The sequence below is a fragment of the Anguilla rostrata genome, chromosome 2 (genome assembly GCF_018555375.3).
Source record: "Anguilla rostrata isolate EN2019 chromosome 2, ASM1855537v3, whole genome shotgun sequence".
NCBI lineage: Eukaryota > Metazoa > Chordata > Actinopteri > Anguilliformes > Anguillidae > Anguilla > Anguilla rostrata.
This window is the reverse complement of record NC_057934.1, coordinates 58,218,023-58,236,673: the sequence shown is the minus strand read 5'-3', so window position 1 is coordinate 58,236,673 and position 18,651 is coordinate 58,218,023. Positions and strand designations below refer to the sequence as shown.

The 18,651-nt window shown below is 40.4% G+C and overlaps 2 protein-coding genes across 6 annotated transcripts in view; one reads left to right on the top strand and one right to left on the bottom strand.

Annotated features, from left to right (window-relative positions):
* The window catches only part of LOC135248629 (uncharacterized), an 88,308-nt gene that overhangs the window by 53,733 nt on the left and 15,924 nt on the right, over positions 1–18,651 (bottom strand). The window contains exon 2 of one of the 4 annotated variants that reach the window (XR_010328460.1): positions 1,286–1,482. The exons of the other annotated variants lie outside the window; for them this stretch is intronic. The gene's annotated coding sequence lies outside the window, so the exon portion shown is untranslated. Of the gene's footprint in view, positions 1–1,285; positions 1,483–18,651 lie in introns of those variants that run through there. 4 annotated transcript variants of the gene reach the window in all.
* The window catches only part of LOC135248628 (uncharacterized), a 43,209-nt gene that overhangs the window by 22,530 nt on the left and 2,028 nt on the right, over positions 1–18,651 (top strand). The window contains exons 1-3 of one of the 2 annotated variants that reach the window (XM_064323451.1): positions 1,658–2,135; positions 2,574–2,700; positions 2,866–2,917. The exons of the other annotated variant lie outside the window; for it this stretch is intronic. Of the exons in view, the coding sequence (XP_064179521.1) occupies positions 2,118–2,135; positions 2,574–2,700; positions 2,866–2,917 (197 nt within the window). The 5' untranslated portion in view covers positions 1,658–2,117. Of the gene's footprint in view, positions 1–1,657; positions 2,136–2,573; positions 2,701–2,865; positions 2,918–18,651 lie in introns of those variants that run through there. 2 annotated transcript variants of the gene reach the window in all.

Below are 18,651 nucleotides of genomic sequence, written 5' to 3'. Positions count from 1 at the left end.
ATTATTGCACATTACCCATAACCATTGCATGAGGTTCTTTGCACTTCACACTCCATTACTGTAGGATACCCAATGATGGCAGTTTTCCCAAATGTTATCAGTGTTCTTAACTAATGTGCTGACTGAGCAGTTCACCTGAGTGTGGATGAGGCATTATCAGAACATGTTAATATTTTTATATTCATATTTTTTGTGCCACAGAAAATGGTTGTGAAAAAATAATCCATGTTTGCATTGTATCAAAAAACATGTAAATGATAATTGCTGCACATGTGGGACTGGTTACATTTTATAGTGTAGATCAGCCAGTCCTACTAAGCGACCACAATCGCTGTCAAGTGAACGGCTAGACAAGCAATGGAGGAAAAATAACTCATCTTATGGCAACTGCAGGTGTCTGTCAGTATGATGCTGGAAGCTGGCGTCAGGCAGTTTTATGGGCACAAAAATGTCATTTTCAGGGATGTGAATGCTGGGGGCCGGTGCCCCAGTAGAGCTTTAAGAGCTTTCTAGCAGCGCTACTGGAATAAAGGTGCTTTTGACGTTTGGTAATCTGCAGTAGGTGACCTATCCCAGCAGGTTTTCCACAGATGCACTAGCTAAGCTCATCCGTGCTGTGTTAAAATTAGTCCTTAAACACAGTACTACTTTGACACAACCCTTATGTCTAAAACAAATGTGAATGCAAATCTACAGAATAACTGTTTAGATGACCTCCCTACATGCAGGATCACCTCTTCAATGAAGGAGTCCTAGTCCTGGGTGGCAGTGTAGTATAATGGGTAAGGGGTTGGTCTTGTAGTCCAACCGGTTTGCAGGTTCAATTCCCCGTTAGGACACTGCCGTTATACCCTTGAGCAAGGTAGTTAAACCTTGCATTGCTTCAGTATATATCCAGCTGTATGAATGGATACAATGTAAGTCACTCTGGATAAGAGCGTCCGCTAAATGCCTGTAATGTAGTTCGACGAATTCTGCTTGTAAGCAAAGGTATCGGCCTTTCAAAAAAATGTTAATAAAATAAAGGAAAGAACATTTGAAATGGGAACCAAAATTAAATATTCTTTTAAAATATATCTGGCACCCAAATAGGGCCTACACTGATCCAATTCCCACCCTATTTTGGAATGTTCCTTCTGCAACCGCGTTCAACCTTAATGTCATGGTTGTCACCTTAATGTAAAAAATAGACAGTTCAAAGAGCCGTACTGTTAAAAATGTGTGATAAGATGCACTGACAAAAAAGCGATGAAAAAAATGGTAAATAAGTAAATGAAACAAGCTATGATATGAAATTACTTTTAATATCAGTTCTGTAATTTTTGTGTGGTGGTGACTTTGCTGCCCCCTGCTGGTGATCCTGTGCTTCTCTCTCCCAGTGATTTGGAGTCCTGCTCCAGTGATCAGCTGCTGATGGACTGACTGACTGCCTCCACCTGTCTGTGACCCAGCATACTGTGCTGCAGAAACAGCTGGAAGGAGCTGCATGAAAAATGGGATAACAAAACAAAATGGAGACACTTCCATTTAATTCAACAGAAAGTGGGAATGAGAAGGTCAATTGGAAGAAACAAAGATAAATAGTGCACAATAAGCAGATTAATGCTCTGACAGGTAATACTGAATATAACAATTACTTACAATTACTGAACAAATATGCAACTGGAGAATGTGAACATGTGTCAGAGGAGAGAGAGTGCAACATGCAATCTTTAAATGTTCAGTTTATTTTAGATAAAGAGAAAGAGAAAGATTTTTGAAGAATAACAAAGGAGGAATGAAGGAAATAAGCTTTATTACAGTTTTTAGTCTGTGCTGTGGAATTTGGAAATGTCGTTTTTGATTAACCTTTTTTACTCATTTGAAAGAAAAAAAATTAAGATAAGATTTAGATGCAGATCCAGTCCTGGACAGTAGGTGGGAGCAAAGCTCCGTGAAATGGTTTCTATCCGCCCGTAAAAAACTTTTAATGAACCTGCCAAGACAAAAACTTGGCATTAACTCCTGTTTCCTTCTGTCTTCTCTCCTCTCTTCTTTTCAACTGTTCCTGAGTTTTCCTGTATGTCAACAATACATTGACCAAATCTGTGTGATTCCCAGCCTGGCCACTTGGACACATGGAGCCAGAGATCCTGGTGAGTCAATTTCTCACTAGACTTGAATAATAAGCTGCCTTCGCCCTTTGCGCGTAAAAATCATAATCTAAGCTGCTGTGGATAAGAACATCTGCTAAATGCTAAATGTAATGCAGTCTCTTCAGGAATGTTGTAGCGCGGTTAATATTTTATGAACATCAGCTGTATGAATCTGTCATTTCAAATATGGTTCTATGTTGGGATAAGCGAGCACACTGAACTTGCCTGGTCTGTTACCAACGTCTGGCACTGGTGCCTGCACAATTTGTGCGGATACAATTATGTTATTTCTTATTATTATATTATAAGTTGCTCTGGACCAGAGCTTCTGAGAAATTGACTGTAATTTGATGCACACTTGCAGTGCAAAAAAGGATCATTAAAAAAAATAAAAAAATCTGAGCTGCAAAAGTGAGTCATTCAAAACTGATTTTGCAGGGAAGCCTTCTGGACCCAACTATCTTAAAAAATGTGAAATCAATCACGTTTTCACCTATTCTGAATCAATGTACTATTGGACGTGATTTTACTGCCACCATGAACCTCACTATCAACGCTGATAAAGGTATCGTGTAACGTTTGTCATTTTGCCGCTTTCTTTAATGTTGTATTGAAGGGTTAAATTACATGTGATTAAGTAATGCTTTATTTATGCATAATCAAGAACAATAGTAAACACTAGTAAAATCACTTCATCCTGGTTTACTTATGGTGTTACACTGCTCTACAGGTCCAGAGGTAGGGATGAACAGAGGGGGCCAGGCTGTACGGAAGAGGTCTTGGTAAGATGTTCTTTAAAAATCTGCAGTGATTGCTCACAAGGCAGTGGGGTCTACGAGGCAAATTGTGGGTTCGTATCAGTCATTTATGTGACTTCTGAGATTTAGGACCCCCTTGAAAATGAGATTCTACATCTCAAGGGGCTATCCTTTCAATACATTAAATATTTAAAATAACCATCACATTTCTAGCCAATGAATGCTACTCCACTTTATCGCTAACAATCTCAAACAAAAAGAAAGTTTTGGTTATACATGTAATTTCTGTTATATTTAAACAAGAGAACAAACAATTAATCACCATCAAAAACTTTATTTGACAGAAATTCCCTACAGGTAGTCGATTACAGCTAATATAAAATCATAAATGAACATTAAACAAGCAAATATAGTATGCCACATAATTTTAGTTTGTATAAATAAGCTAGCTGTCTTAAGTTACTTTACTTGCTAGCTAGCTAGCAGTGTATTTAGGATGGGAATAGATAGGTGATGACACTTAGAGTACATTACATTACAGGCATTTGGCAGACGCTCTTATCCAGAGCGACGTACAACAAAGTGTATAACCACATCCAGGAACAAGTGTGTTGAAAATCCTAGAGGGAAGTACAGTTCCAAGTGCAGGGAACGACCCTGTAGTTTAACTGGGACCCTGTAGGTTAATCTGATTAACACAACAAAAACAGCAACAAAGCAGTCTATGCAAATAAAACAAGCGATAGTTGAGTAGGTACAGGTGCAATTACTAAGTTAACTAAGATAAACAGCTTACCTAGCCACAACCCTAAGATTACGAAGTCAGTTAGAGAGTACAGGTGGGTAGGGAGGGATGGGGAGAGGTGCGGCCTGAAGAGGAGAGTCTTCAGTCGTCGTTTGAAGGTGGTCAGGGTCTCAGCTGTTCTGACTTCCACGGGAAGGTCATTCCACCATCGTGGAGCCAAAACAGACAGGAGACGTGACCGGGAAGTGAAAGTGCGACAAGGGAGAGGTGCCGGGCGTCCTGAGGTAGCGGAATGGAGGGGTCTGGCAGGCTTGTAGGGTTTGAAGACCAGACGAGCTGCAGCATTCTGAATGAGTTGCAGGGGTCTGATGGCAGATGCCGGTAGGCCAGCCAGAAGAGAGTTGCAGTAGTCCTGGCGGGATAGCATCATTGCTTGGACCAGGAGCGGAGTTGAGTGGGTGGTGAGAAAGGGGTGGATTCTCCGGATGTTGTACAGAAAGAATCTGCACGCCCCGGCTTACCACTGCGATGTTCTTGGAGAGGGACAGCCTGTTGTCCATCACCACTCCGAGACTCTTGGCACAGGGTGATGATGTCTAACTTAAGTTGGATAGATCTAACTTAATATCTCTAACATTAACAAAAGATCCTATTTAAGTCCTATTTAAGAGTCAAATAGACTTTTACACAATATCCAGTTCAAACATTAATTTGGCCAAATAGGAGAGTTCACACAGAGAAAAAAAACAGTTTCTGCATGAAGGCTCTCTGAACACTAGAGAGCCTTCTCTTTTATAAGCTTACACGTCATAGGCGTGTCTCGCATAAAGTATAACTTCTCCCCCTCCCTTACATCCTTAGGTTCAGCTAAACACATCTGAGAGGTACATTCGTAATTTTCCGTTTACGGTTTCTTGCTGTGGCTAAGCATCATTTTTCTATCGCACTTTCCATGCAGGGCATTTCCAGTTTAAATAACTAATCTGCTTGTGGCCTAGTGGGTAAGGTTACAATCTCGGGAACACCGGATCTTCGATTCAAACCCAGCTAGGGACACGTTTCTTTAACATGCTTTTACCCTCACAAATAATTGTCTACTACTCTTCAATTATTGCTGTTGCACCATATCTACCAGCCGTTCCCCGAACTGTATTATGACGTACCGTCTGCACGTTCAATTGTTAACCGGCTACAATATTGCAAAGCCATATGGATTCAACGGGAGCTCTTCTGTGCTAACTCGCCTGTGTTCTTCTTTAAAACCACGGACAGGTTTGCTAATGATATTTCACGCACTGGATAGCTATGTCATGGTGCTGCACTAACAAAGTCACAGACTGGTAAACCTCCGGTTGAACGATTGAATCCCGCCTCGTCCTCAGGCAGATAATTTCCTCTTTTACACTAACGTTCTCTTACGCTTATATTTGCTTTACCAAAACACACTCATGGCCACCCATATGCATTTCATGACGGCAAATGTACTCCTTTTATTCAAAAGTTACACCAGTTCACAGCTGTGCCATTTCTACTAACTACATTTCTTCACTTGGCTACTGTACAAAACCTTCTTATCAGCAAACGCCACGTTTCTACATTCATGTTACCTCGCCCTGTTCTCTATCTAGCCACATACAAACAATTACTACGTATGTACGTTCTGCAACTCCCCATTAAAACATTACATTTAAAAACATGATTCACTCATAATTATAACTACTAGTACTGAACATGAAAAAAACACACCAGTGCAATAGATTTCACACGTTACTTAACCGTCCACTTTAACAGCTGGCGCTTTATAGCGACTGTTATATATACCGTTCGATAACGAATATAAGCTCGCTCATGGTCACTCCATTTACTCCGCACTATAGTCCGTGATCATGTCAACCTTCACCTACATATCCTAATTAGTCTCACACTGTTGTTTTCTCTCATATGCAAAGCCTGCTGGGACATATGCGTCTGCTCCTATTCTCCACTATTATGTTTTCCGGTTCTAGTTTAGCAAAACAGCAAAGAGGATTCCTACCTGCAAATAAGCCTATCAAAATGCCTTATAAACCTTACAAACACTGAAAGTGCATCTCCACGAAATAACAGACAACGGAGCAGGACAGAAGGCTACACAAGTTGCGACCTAGGGAGTTATAATTCTACGGGCTTGCTGATTCTTTTATCAGTCAAGGCTCGTTGGATGGACGTCAAATCCGTGAGTACATACACTGGCCATATTTCATATGCGTTTCTGATACGTTTTACACATAGCCATAATCCACAACCGTTTCTTACAGGGTCACTTCGCATTTCTCACTCTCATAATAAAACGCTTTGCAAAAAGAAATGATATCTCATAAAAAAAACACGTTTTCAACGTACAAAAATGCCAAGTTACTCAAAAGTATTGATATCAAAACAACGCCAAGTTACGGTACTACAAACAATATTGGGATTGGGATGGCAGGTATGCCATCCTGCCAAGTTACGCCTTGGCGGGGGCATGCCCCATACCTATACAGCACCGAGAGTTTGGCACTTTTCAGGGTTCCCCACAGAAATAACCACAACAGCCACAGACACTCAGCCCTTAAAAACATTAAATTCTGTACATTCTGACCCCATTTCAACAGACAGATTTCATAAACAACTTCACATGTCCACACAATAAAGCCCCAAACTAAGGGGATTTTGCGTTTTCTCCTTCTCCTTCTTCTTCTTCTCTTTCTTCTTCTTCTTCTTCTTCTTCTTCTTCTTCTCATTCTTATTTTTCCTGCCGCCTATCCCACTAACAACATGTCTCCCCATTGGACATTTCACTGACACCAGCCAAATCTTCACCTATACGACCCAATCAAAAACGCGCATACACACGCAAAATACCCATACCTTTTTATTCTGAAACATTTCCAGTTTTAAATGGCTAGTCTGCCTGTGGCCTAGTGGGCAAGGTTACAGTCTTGGGAACACGGGGTCGTAGGTTAAAGCCCAGCTAGGAACACCTTTCTTTAAAGATTTTCACACTTTCTTGGTTTTATGTGATATTTGCACAAGAGGCATTGAACAAACACAATGAGTAAACTATTAAATATGTCCGTTCTGTATTTTTGGAGAAATATGCGTTTTAAATTTATCGTCCTATTTTCAACCGGTTGAGAAAGTTCTCAACTTGGTGCCTCACGAACACAGTAACCACTCCCCTTTCCACGCCCCGTAAACCCATGGATAACTCAAGACCCATAGTTTGCGCCGCTGGCTTACGGGCAAGACAATGCAAATATTTCACTAACGTTCATTTAAATTAGACTGCCTTTTAAGGACTATTAGATTATTTCTGGTTATATTCATTTAGCTAGCTAGCTAGCTAAGGTTAGCTAACTAGGTAGTTCGCTTTCAAAAGCTATGTTATCGATAACGTTAGCTAGCTAGTTTGCTTTTATGAGGACGTTATAGTTCTGCTTTCATCTTAACTTGGCTAGCTAGATAGCAAAAATTATTATTGGATATAAGTCAACGTCCTTATTTTAGCTATCTATCGATACTTGATATACTACTAAGCTAGCTAGCTTGTGAAAACCGAAATTTAATAACATGTATTCCAAAGCAATGCTACCCAATATTTCCTCAATTCTTTCAAGTCACTTTCGGTGTCATTTCGGTGAGGCAAGATAGCCTATATTGTTTGTAGTACCGTAACTTGGTGTCATTTTGATATCAATACTTTTAATGGCAGGCCTGGATTTTGGCAGTATGAATGAATGAGTTATTGACGGTGTATGTCTTGTATGTGTGAGTAACTTGGTATTTTTGTACGTTGAAAACGTGTTTTTTATGAGATTACATTTACATGACGGGCATTTAGCCGACAGAGCGACTCACACAGCATAGCATTTACATTGAATACATTAATACAGTTGTATATATTCTGGAGCAATGCAGGCGATGTACCTCATTTAAGGGTACAACGGCAATGTCCCATCCGGGAATCAATCCTGCAACGTTTAGGTTACGAGACCACCTCCTTACGACAGTAGAGAAACTGTTTTAATGAAATTTTATCAGTGCAAACTTGCTGAACTCCCTGTGTTTTTTTAGGCTGTCTGTATTTTTGATTTATTAAAACCTTTGACTTCGTATTTTGAACTCTTGAGCCTGTTTCTGGGTTGCATTGTTGCCACTGAGGTACCATCGACTCACCTTGTTTTGACCGGTATAAATAAATCTCATAAAAAACATGTTTTCAACGTACAAAAATGCCAAGTTACTCAAAAGTATTGATATCAAAATGACGCCAAGTTACGGTACTACAAACAATATAGGCTATCTTGCCTCACCGAAATGACATAAGATGTATTTCAACGCAATGCTACCCAATATTTCCTCAATTCTTTCAAGTCACTTGGCCCTGTGTGTATGAGCATGCAGTACATGGACGGGCCAAACATATGTGTGGATGGTTCTCTCACAGTCAAGATTGATTGAATAGGCGTGTATATGTCCAATTTGTATTGATATGTAACCTATGTATTTCGCTGCCCAGCCTTTCTGTTGCGTGAATGATAGTATGTTTCTTGGTATAAGTGTGTGTTCGTAAATGTGAATGTAACATGCTGCGAGGGAAATGTCCCCATGGGGATAAAGAAGTTCTCTATGTATGTATGTACAATATGTATTTTACATGCAGTATTTATTGTACGTAGCAAATATGCAATAACTTGCACATGTACTCAAATTCAGTTCAGAAGCAAGTACAAACATGTTTTCTGGAGAAATATGCTTCCTATAGTTACTCAGCAGCAGTTTTGTACATTCATTTCAATGTGTTCCATGAGGCAATTCGAATATTTGACTCTTTGATCTGACACAAAGTTTGCATGATATTGTAAAATGGTAAGATTACAAAACACAGGGCCAAGTGACTTGAAAGAATTGAGGAAATATTGGGTAGCATTGCGCTGAAATACATCTTATGTCATTTCGGTGAGGCAAGATAGCCTATATTGTTTGTAGTACCGTAACTTGGCGTTGTTTTGATATCAATACTTTTGAGTAACTTGGCATTTTTGTACATTGAAAACGTGTTTTTTTATGAGATAGGCTATCTTGCCTCACCGAAATGACATAAGATGTATTTCAACGCAATGCTACCCAATATGCTACCCAGTGACTTTATTTTATCCTTTATTTTATTCCTTATTTTATCCTATTTATTTTATTTTATTTTTTCCTATTTATTTCTCAGATTGTATGACTGTTACCTATATGACTATAGCTATGATGTGTTTATTTTGCAATGTATTTATTTATTCTTATGTACAGCACTTTGGTCAGCCATGGCTGTTTTAAAGTGCTTAACAAATAAAATTGGATTGGATTGGAATATTTCCTCAATTCTTTCAAGTCACTTGGCCCTGTGTTTTGTAATCTTACCATTTTACAATATCATGCAAACTTTGTGTCAGATCAAAGAGTCAAATATTCAAATTGCCTCATGGAACACATTGAAATGAATGTACAAAACTGTTGCTGAGTAACTATAGGAAGCATATTTCTCCAGAAAACATGTTTGTACTTGCTTCTGAACTGAATTTGAGTACATGTGCAAGTTATTGCATATTTGCTACGTACAATAAATACTGCATGTAAAATACATATTGTACATACATACATAGAGAACTTCTTTATCCCCATGGGGACATTTCCCTCGCAGCATGTTACATTCACATTTACGAACACACACTTATACCAAGAAACATACTATCATTCACGCAACAGAAAGGCTGGGCAGCGAAATACATAGGCTACATATCAATACAAATTGGACATATACACGCCTATTCAATCAATCTTGACTGTGAGAGAACCATCCACACATATGTTTGGCCCGTCCATGTACTGCATGCTCATACACACAGGGCCAAGTGACTTGAAAGAATTGAGGAAATATTGGGTAGCATTGCGTTGAAATACATCTTATGTCATTTCGGTGAGGCAAGATAGCCTATATTGTTTGTAGTACCGTAACTTGGCGTCATTTTGATATCAATACTTTTGAGTAACTTGGCATTTTTGTACGTTGAAAACGTGTTTTTTATGAGATTTATTTATACCGGTCAAAACAAGGTGAGTCGATGGTACCTCAGTGGCAACAATGCAACCCAGAAACAGGCTCAAGAGTTCAAAATACGAAGTCAAAGGTTTTAATAATTCAAAAATACAGCCAGCCTAAAAAAACACAGGGAGTTCAGCAAGTTTGCACTGATAAAATTTCATTAAAACAGTTTCTCTACTGTCGTAAGGAGGTGGTCTCCTAACCTAAACGTTGCAGGATTGATTCCCGGATGGGACATTGCCGTTGTACCCTTAAACAAGGTACATCGCCTGAAACAACATAAATACAACATAAACAGCAGTTCCTGTTCTGAAACCACAGCTACTCTGCACCGCTGTGGTTTCTACTCTGTAGCGTTGTGGTTTCTACTCTGTAGCGTTGTCGTTTCAGAACAGGACCAGAGAACGATATACTCTGCGCTGCAGAGTAGCTGTTTCTCGCTGTATCATCGCTGCAGAACAGGAATATACTCATCGGTGCTGGAGAAGCTTATGTATTTAGTTTTCACTGTCTTTTCATGGTGGAGAGTGTTGTTGTATTTATGTTGTTTCACCTGTCTATTCCATCGGTGCTGGAGAAGCTGTTTATGTTGTATTTATGTTGTTTCACCTGTCTATTCCCATCATGATAGTAATTAATATAGGGCCTGTCCATAATACTAATCCAATTTGCGAAAAATTAAATTTATACGTAGTGGAGCCAACTGAGGATATGGCTTTTCTGACTGCATACCCTGTAGAAATTAGTTCGTTGAACTAGTAGTAAGAAGTAGTAAGTAGTAAGAACTAGTAGAAGTAGTAAACACTAAATCTTCTCCAATTGTCTACCCCCATTCTACCTCACCCATCTACATTTTTAGAGATGCAATATCCTTAAATAATGTGTTCATGGCCGCCAGTGATTAAAATAAACAAGCACAAAACCGGCCAGACCCACGGTGCAACTTGAATTCTGATATAGCCAGGGCAATATTTTCATTGGAGACTTGATACCGCCACATAGCTTCCAAGTCCCAGGTCAGTTGTGAATGGTTGAAATGGATTTTGAAAAGAGACACTTCATGCTACAAGCATGATAACGGGAATGACTGTGCTGTGAAGTTTAGGTAGCAAACAAGGCTGAATCCTTTTGACGGAATATTCATAGAAACTATACGGTCAGATCGCGTAACGTTTCAGAAAATATATAACGTTAAAAGATTTAATTCAATGTTCTACTGGGAGTTTCGCTGTGTGTTTCGCAAACAAACACACAAAACCCCGCCTCGTATACAGACATTGTACTGTATCATGTACTGGAAACACGTTTTATATCGTCTATACTATGTAACCGAGGTGTACATTTATTTATACCGGTCAAAACAAGGTGAGTCGATGGTACCTCAGTGGCAACAATGCAACCCAGAAACAGACGCAAAAGTTCAAAATACGAAGTCAAAGGTTTTAATAATTCAAAAATACAGCCAGCCTAAAAAAACACAGGGAGTTCAGCAAGTTTGCACTGATAAAATTTCATTAAAACAGTTTCTCTACTGTCGTAAGGAGGTGGTCTCCTAACCTAAACGTTGCAGGATTGATTCCCGGATGGGACATTGCCGTTGTACCCTAAAACAAGGTACATCGCCTGAAACAACATAAATACAACATAAACAGCAGTTCCTGTTCTGAAACCACAGCTGCTCTGCACCGCTGTGGTTTCTACTCTGTAGCGTTGTCGTTTCAGAACAGGACCAGAGAACGATATACTCTGCGCTGCAGAGTAGCTGTTTCTCTGCGGTATCATCGCTGCAGAACAGGAATATACTCATCGGTGCTGGAGAAGCTGTTTATGTTGTATTTATGTTGTTTCACCTGTCTATTCCATCGGTGCTGGAGAAGCTGTTTATGTTGTATTTATGTTGTTTCACCTGTCTATTCCCATCATGATGGTAATTAATATAGGCCATAATACTAATCCAATTTGCGAAAAATTAAATTTATACGTAGTGGAGCCAACTGAGGATATGGCTTTTCTGACTGCATACCCTGTAGAAATTAGTTCGTTGAACTAGTAGTAAGAAGTAGTAAGTAGTAAGAACTAGTAGAAGTAGTAAACACTAAATCTTCTCCAATTGTCTACCCCCATTCTACCTCACCCATCTACATTTTTAGAGATGCAATATCCTTAAATAATGTGTTCATGGCCGCCAGTGATTAAAATAAACAAGCACAAAACCGGCCAGACCCACGGTGCAACCCCAGGGCAATATTTTCATTGGAGACTTGATACCGCCACATAGCTTCCAAGTCCCAGGTCAGTTGTGAATGGTTGAAATGGATTTTGAAAAGAGACACTTCATGCTACAAGCATGATAACGGGAATGACTGTGCTGTGAAGTTTAGGTAGCAAACAAGGCTGAATCCTTTTAACGGAATATTCATAGAAACTATACGGTCAGATCGCGTAACGTTTCAGAAAATATATAACGTTAAAAGATTTAATTCAATGTTCTACTGGGAGTTTCGCTGTGTGTTTCGCAAACAAACACACAAAACCCCGCCTCGTATACAGACATTGTACTGTATCATGTACTGGAAACACGTTTTATATCGTCTATACTATGTAACCGAGGTGTACATTTATTTATACCGGTCAAAACAAGGTGAGTCGATGGTACCTCAGTGGCAACAATGCAACCCAGAAACAGACGCAAAAGTTCAAAATTCGAAGTCAAAGGTTTTAATAATTCAAAAATACAGCCAGCCTAAAAAAACACAGGGAGTTCAGCAAGTTTGCACTGATAAAATTTCATTAAAACAGTTTCTCTACTGTCGTAAGGAGGTGGTCTCCTAACCTAAACGTTGCAGGATTGATTCCCGGATGGGACATTGCCGTTGTACCCTTAAACAAGGTACATCGCCTGCATTGCTCCAGAATATATACAACTGTATTAATGTATTCAATGTAAATGCTATGCTGTGTGAGTCGCTCTGTCTGCTAAATGCCCGTCGTGTAAATGTAATAAATTCCACTTAAACGGTTCTCATTGTTTCAGTGTATTTTTAATTTACTAAACATTCTCGTATAAGAATAGTAGAATCGTTATACGGACGGGGGGTTTTCGCATTCTCAAAATGATCTTATACGAAACTTGTGACAATCCCAAATCTTCAAAATCCACGAATAAGGCTTTCACATAATCAAAATGATGTCAAACAAACTCCAGTTATTACACTGGAGCGCTATCCATATGCTCAATTCCAAACGCGATGTTGAAGGTGCGAATCCACAGGAGGACGTCAGGCAGGGGACGGGATGGGGGTCGGGACGTGCGGGGATCCGCGTCTGGGGCCGGGCCGGAATATAAACAACTGTATTAATGTATTCAATGTAAATACTATGCCCGGTCGGGGAGCCCCGAATATATACAACTGTATTAATGTACTCAATGTAAAAGCTATGCCCGGTCTGGGATCCACGACCGGGCATAGCATTTACATTGAATACATTAATACAGTTGTATATATTCCGGTCCTTCCCGTCCAGTCCCGGGCTGGGGATGGGGGCCGGGACGTGCGGGGATCCCCGCGGGGATCCAATGCCATTTACATTGAATACATTAATACGTTGAATACATTCATACATATATTCCGGTCGGGGATCTCCGACCGGAATATATACAACTGTATTAATGTATTCAGTGTAAATGCTATCCCCGGTCGGGGAGCTTCGACCGGGCATATCATTTACATTGAATTTACACAACTGTATTAATGTATTAAATGTAAATGCTATGCCCAGTCGGGGAGCCTCGACCGGGATATATGTATTTAATGTATTCAATATATTAATGTATTCAATGTAAATGCTATGCCTGGGACGGCCACCCGTCCCGGGCAGAGCATTTACATTGAGTACATTAATACAGTTGTGTATATTCAATGTAAATGATATTACATTACATTACATTAATGTATTCAATGTAAATACTATGCCCGGTTGGGGCTCCCCGAAAAATAATGTATTAATGTATTCAATGTAAATGCTATGCCCGGTTGGGGCTCCCCGAAAAATAATGTATTAATGTACTCAATGTAAATCCTATGCCCGGGACGGCCACCCGAACCGGGTAGAGCATTTACATTGAGTACATTAATACAGCTGTGTATATTCAATGTAAATGATATTACATTACATTACATTAATGTATTCAATGTAAATACTATGCCCGGTTGGGGCTCCCCGACCGGGCATAGCATTTACATTAAATACATTAATACAGTTGTATATATTCCGGTCCTTCCCGTCCCGTCCCGGGCCGGGGATGGGGACCGGGACGTGCGGGGATCCGCGTCTGGGGCCGGGCCTGGCCGGGCCGGGCCGGGGATCCCCGACTGGAATATATACATCTGTATTAATGTATTAAATGTAAATGCTATGCCCGGTCTGCGAGCCTCGACCGGCATATATGTATTTAATGTATTCAATATATTAATGTATTCAATGTAAATGCTATGCCGGGGACGGCCACCCGTCCCCGGCAGAGCATTTACATTGAGTACATTAATACAGTTGTGTATATTCAATGTAAATGATATTACATTGCATTACATTAATGTACTCAATGTAAATCCTATGCCCGGGACGGCCACCCGAACCGGGTAGAGCATTTACATTGAGTACATTAATACAGTTGTGTATATTCAACGTAAATGATATTACATTACATTACATTAATGTATTCAATGTAAATACTATGCCCGGTTGGGGCTCCCCGAAAAATAATGTATTAATGTATTCAGTGTAAATGCTATGCCCGGGACGGTAATGCCTGAGAAATGCCTAAATGTAAATGGAATATGTTGTGGTTGTGCTGTCACATATGTTGTGCTGTGTGTTTCGCAAACAAACACACAAAAACCCGCCTCGTTTACAGACATTGTACTGTACATGTACTGGAAACACGTTTTATATTATACTATGTATAGTATATACTATGTAACCGAGGTGTAAATTTATTTATACCGGTCAAAACAAGGTGAGTCGATGGTACCTCAGTGGCAACAATGCAACCCAGAAACAGACGCAAAAGTTCAAAATACGAAGTCAAAGGTTTTAATAATTCAAAAATACAGCCAGCCTAAAAAAACACAGGGATTTCAGCAAGTTTGCACTGATAAAATTTCATTAAAACAGTTTCTACCGTCGTAACGAGGTGGTCTCGTAAACTAAACGTTGCAGGATTGATTCCCGGATGGGACATTGCCGTTGTACCCTTAAATAAGGTACATCGCCTGCATTGCTCCAGAATATATACAACTGTATTAATGTATTCAATGTAAATGCTATGCTGTTTGAGTCGCTCTGTATGCTAAATGCCCGTCATGTAAATGTAATAAATTCCACTTAACGGTTCTCATTGTTTCAGTGTGTTTTTAATTTACTAAACATTCTCGTATAAGAATAGTAGAACGTAATTCTAGCTAAATGGCCGTAGAGCGCTATCCATATGCTCAATTCCAGCCGCGATGTTGAAGGTTCGAAGGTTGAAGGTATTTGGGCAAATACATCGGGAAGGTACAGGTTCGATGTCTAGTGCGTTATAGTGCGGGCTAGTCTAGCGCATCATCGACTCTCTGAAATGCTTCGCGGGGCATGGCCAGGCGGAGAGCATCATCTAGACTAGTAAACTAGACCAGTGCGTCATCGGGCAGGTACTGCGGCAGTTTACTAGTCTAGATGATACGCTCTGCTCCGCCCCGCTTCCGCGAAGCATTTCAGAGCGTATATATAAAGTGTGATCATGCATGAGCACCCACCTACCGCCACTGATACAAAGGAAGGAACAAAACAATGAAGGGTGAATCAATTGCCGGCCCAGCCAACAGACTCTCTGAAGACTCTCTGAAGAGTATCATAGTGACGGGAAAAGGAATCACTGTATCACCTGTTTTCAATCAGTGCACTTTTGCAACAGATTCTACCATTAACATCACTGTTAATGGTAGAATGTGGAGCCTCTCTGAAGAACCTCCTCGTTTAATCATAGTATCACCTGTTTTCAATCAGTGCACTTTTGCAACAGATTCTACCATTAACATCACTGTTAATGGTACTGTATAGAAATACTTAGATGTACTCATCGGTGCTGGAGAGGCTGATGGTGGTGAGGGCAACATGAGAAAGCACAGAAGAGTGGAGTCTGATACGGTAGAAGATGAGCAGCAGCACAACAATCACAATGTGGCCTCCACAGAACCAGGCCAGGACAGCAGACAGGTGAGGGAATTCACTGCTATTAACATTACAGGCACTTGGCACACACTGATCCAGAGCGATGAACAGTCGTGCAGATCATCAGTGTTCAGGAAGACAATAATGCGTTATTGCCAAGAAGGCACAGAGGCCCATTTTATGATCACCAGGTGTAGCATTAACCAAACAACAATTTGTATTGTAGCCAAAGACGGTGCCACAAGACAGATAGCCTATCTGTCATGCTCAGCAAAACAGGTTTTCCAGTGTGGCAGTGGAATGCAATCCCCATCCAGCCTTCCCAACATCTCACAGCCTTCATAGTCGGACATTTTGTAATGGGAAACATGGCTGTGGAGATACAAGTTCAAATGTGGACCATTGTACACACACATGAATTGCTTGATTGACAGACAGCCGATGTACTGATGATTGATTTTGATGTTGTTAAGGTAATGGAAAGTAGCTGAGGGAATGGATGTATTTCAGTGTTTATAAATTAAAGTTTATGTACGGACAGGTGGAGCCAGAGGACGGTAACATGAATCAGAAGTCTGTGAGATTCGGCAGTTTTGAACAGCATGGATCATCTCTGAGTGAACAAAATGAGAAGTAAGGACAGTACACATAATTGGTTATGTTCCTTCTGTACTAATCAAATTTGCGTTTCAAATCAAACTATGACTGGGGCAAAATTCACGATTTCTGCATTTGTTCCATGTGGTTTTTTTTTTTTTTTTAAAGTGACATTGTCCTGGATTACAGCTGGGCCATTCAATGAGTCGAGTCCCCCTTTCCAAGTCAGTATAAGCACTGGGACAAATGACAATCAGCTGCTTCAAAATTTCACAGGATTACCATATTGCCATATTTATAAATTGAATAATTACCAAGACAAATGCAGAAATTGTGAATTTAGCCTCGTAGTCATTGTTTGATTTGAAATACAAATTTGATTTGTGGAAAAAACTGATAGATGAGAGACGAGGGAGCTGATAATGTGGCTTATAACATTGTTTTTGTCTTGCCAGGTGGGTGTGGCCATGAGAATAGTGGAAGACCGACACAGAGTCCGTGGAACGACAGAGAGAGGAAAGAATGGCGATGTGGTCAGCCCTGGGACCGCAGGGAGTGGGTCAGGGCAGATTCGCGATTGCCGCGGCTTGGTGCCTGAGGTGGATGATCGAGTGGAAAGGGTTGTGGGTGAGGTGATTGCGGCAGATGTAAAAATGGTCTATGTCTGCCCTGCGAAGCATGAGATTGACCGTGTAAACGAAGATCCAGTGAAAGTGAAATGCAATGAATGTGACATCCACTACAAAAAAACAAAAATGACCGTCCTCCTCGAGGGAACCATTATGATTGAACGTGACCATAGAAAGAGGTTCAAACTAAATGACAGAATTCTTAGATCATTCATAGATTGTGACTCTGTAGGAATAAATTCTATTACCGATCAACTACTTTATTCAAAAACTGTCAGCTTGACAGTTAAGAATAACGAGGTACTGCATGCTGTGAGGGTAGGTGATATGGCCTAAAATTCATATCACAATATGAAGTCCATCCATCCATCCATTATCTACACCCGCTTATCCTGGGCAGGGTCGTGCAGGAGATGGAGACTATCCCAGCGTGCATTGGGCAAGAGGCAGGAATACACGCTGGACAGGCAGCCAATCTATTGCGGGGCACACACACCATTCACTCACACGCTTATACCTATGGGCAATTTAGCCTACCTGCACGTCTCTGGACTGTGGGAGGAAACCGGAGTACCCGGAGGAAACCCACGCGGACACGGGGAGAGCGTGCAAACTCCACACAGAAAGGCACAGGCCGAGGTTCAAACCCACAACCCTCTTGCTGTGTGGAAACAGTGCTACCCACTGCACCGCCATGCCATATATCATGATGTAAACTTAGTAAAAAAGTAAACTTGTAAAAAAATGAAAATTTGAATCATAACGTGGGTTATATAAAACCAGAAAAGTTAAGACATGGCTCGATACACTACATTTTTTTATTGTGCAATTTTTTCATTCCTGCACCGAAGCTAACATATGAAGGTTTTTTCTTCTGAAATAAAGTTTATAAAGTCATTGGTATAAAATATATTTTCTCAGAAGGTAAAACATTTCAGACGGGTCATTTTTCAATTCATTTTTCGGTTCATATTTTTCTGTCTAAACCCTATTGGTGTGGTGGACACCGGACACAATTAACTGGAACAGCTCTTTCTTATTTCACAGGGTTCCAGCTGTATTGAAGTAGTTACACCTCAGGTTTTAACCCCAGCTAAGCACGCTGCAGTTGACCCAGTAGTTTTTTGTTTATTTCTTTGGGGCTTCTGGCTGGCCGTGCTTCATTGATAAGCAATAAGGGAGCTGAACACATACCAGCCCGGATTGGGGTTGCCAGATTTACAATTAGAAGTGAAATTGTGAACAAAGTCAGATCGGGGAAGCGACGTTGGAACTGGGGGGGGGAGTCATTGACACAACAGTTAACACAAGAAAGTAACGGAAAATTTCCTCCAGCAATGACGCCACAAACCGGACCTGTAAAAATTTGACATTCTAGTTGAAAAAACAGATTTCTGGCAACCCTACCCCTGATACAATCAGGAAAGTGAGGTGTCTGCCATCTTTCTCTTTCCTTTAACTT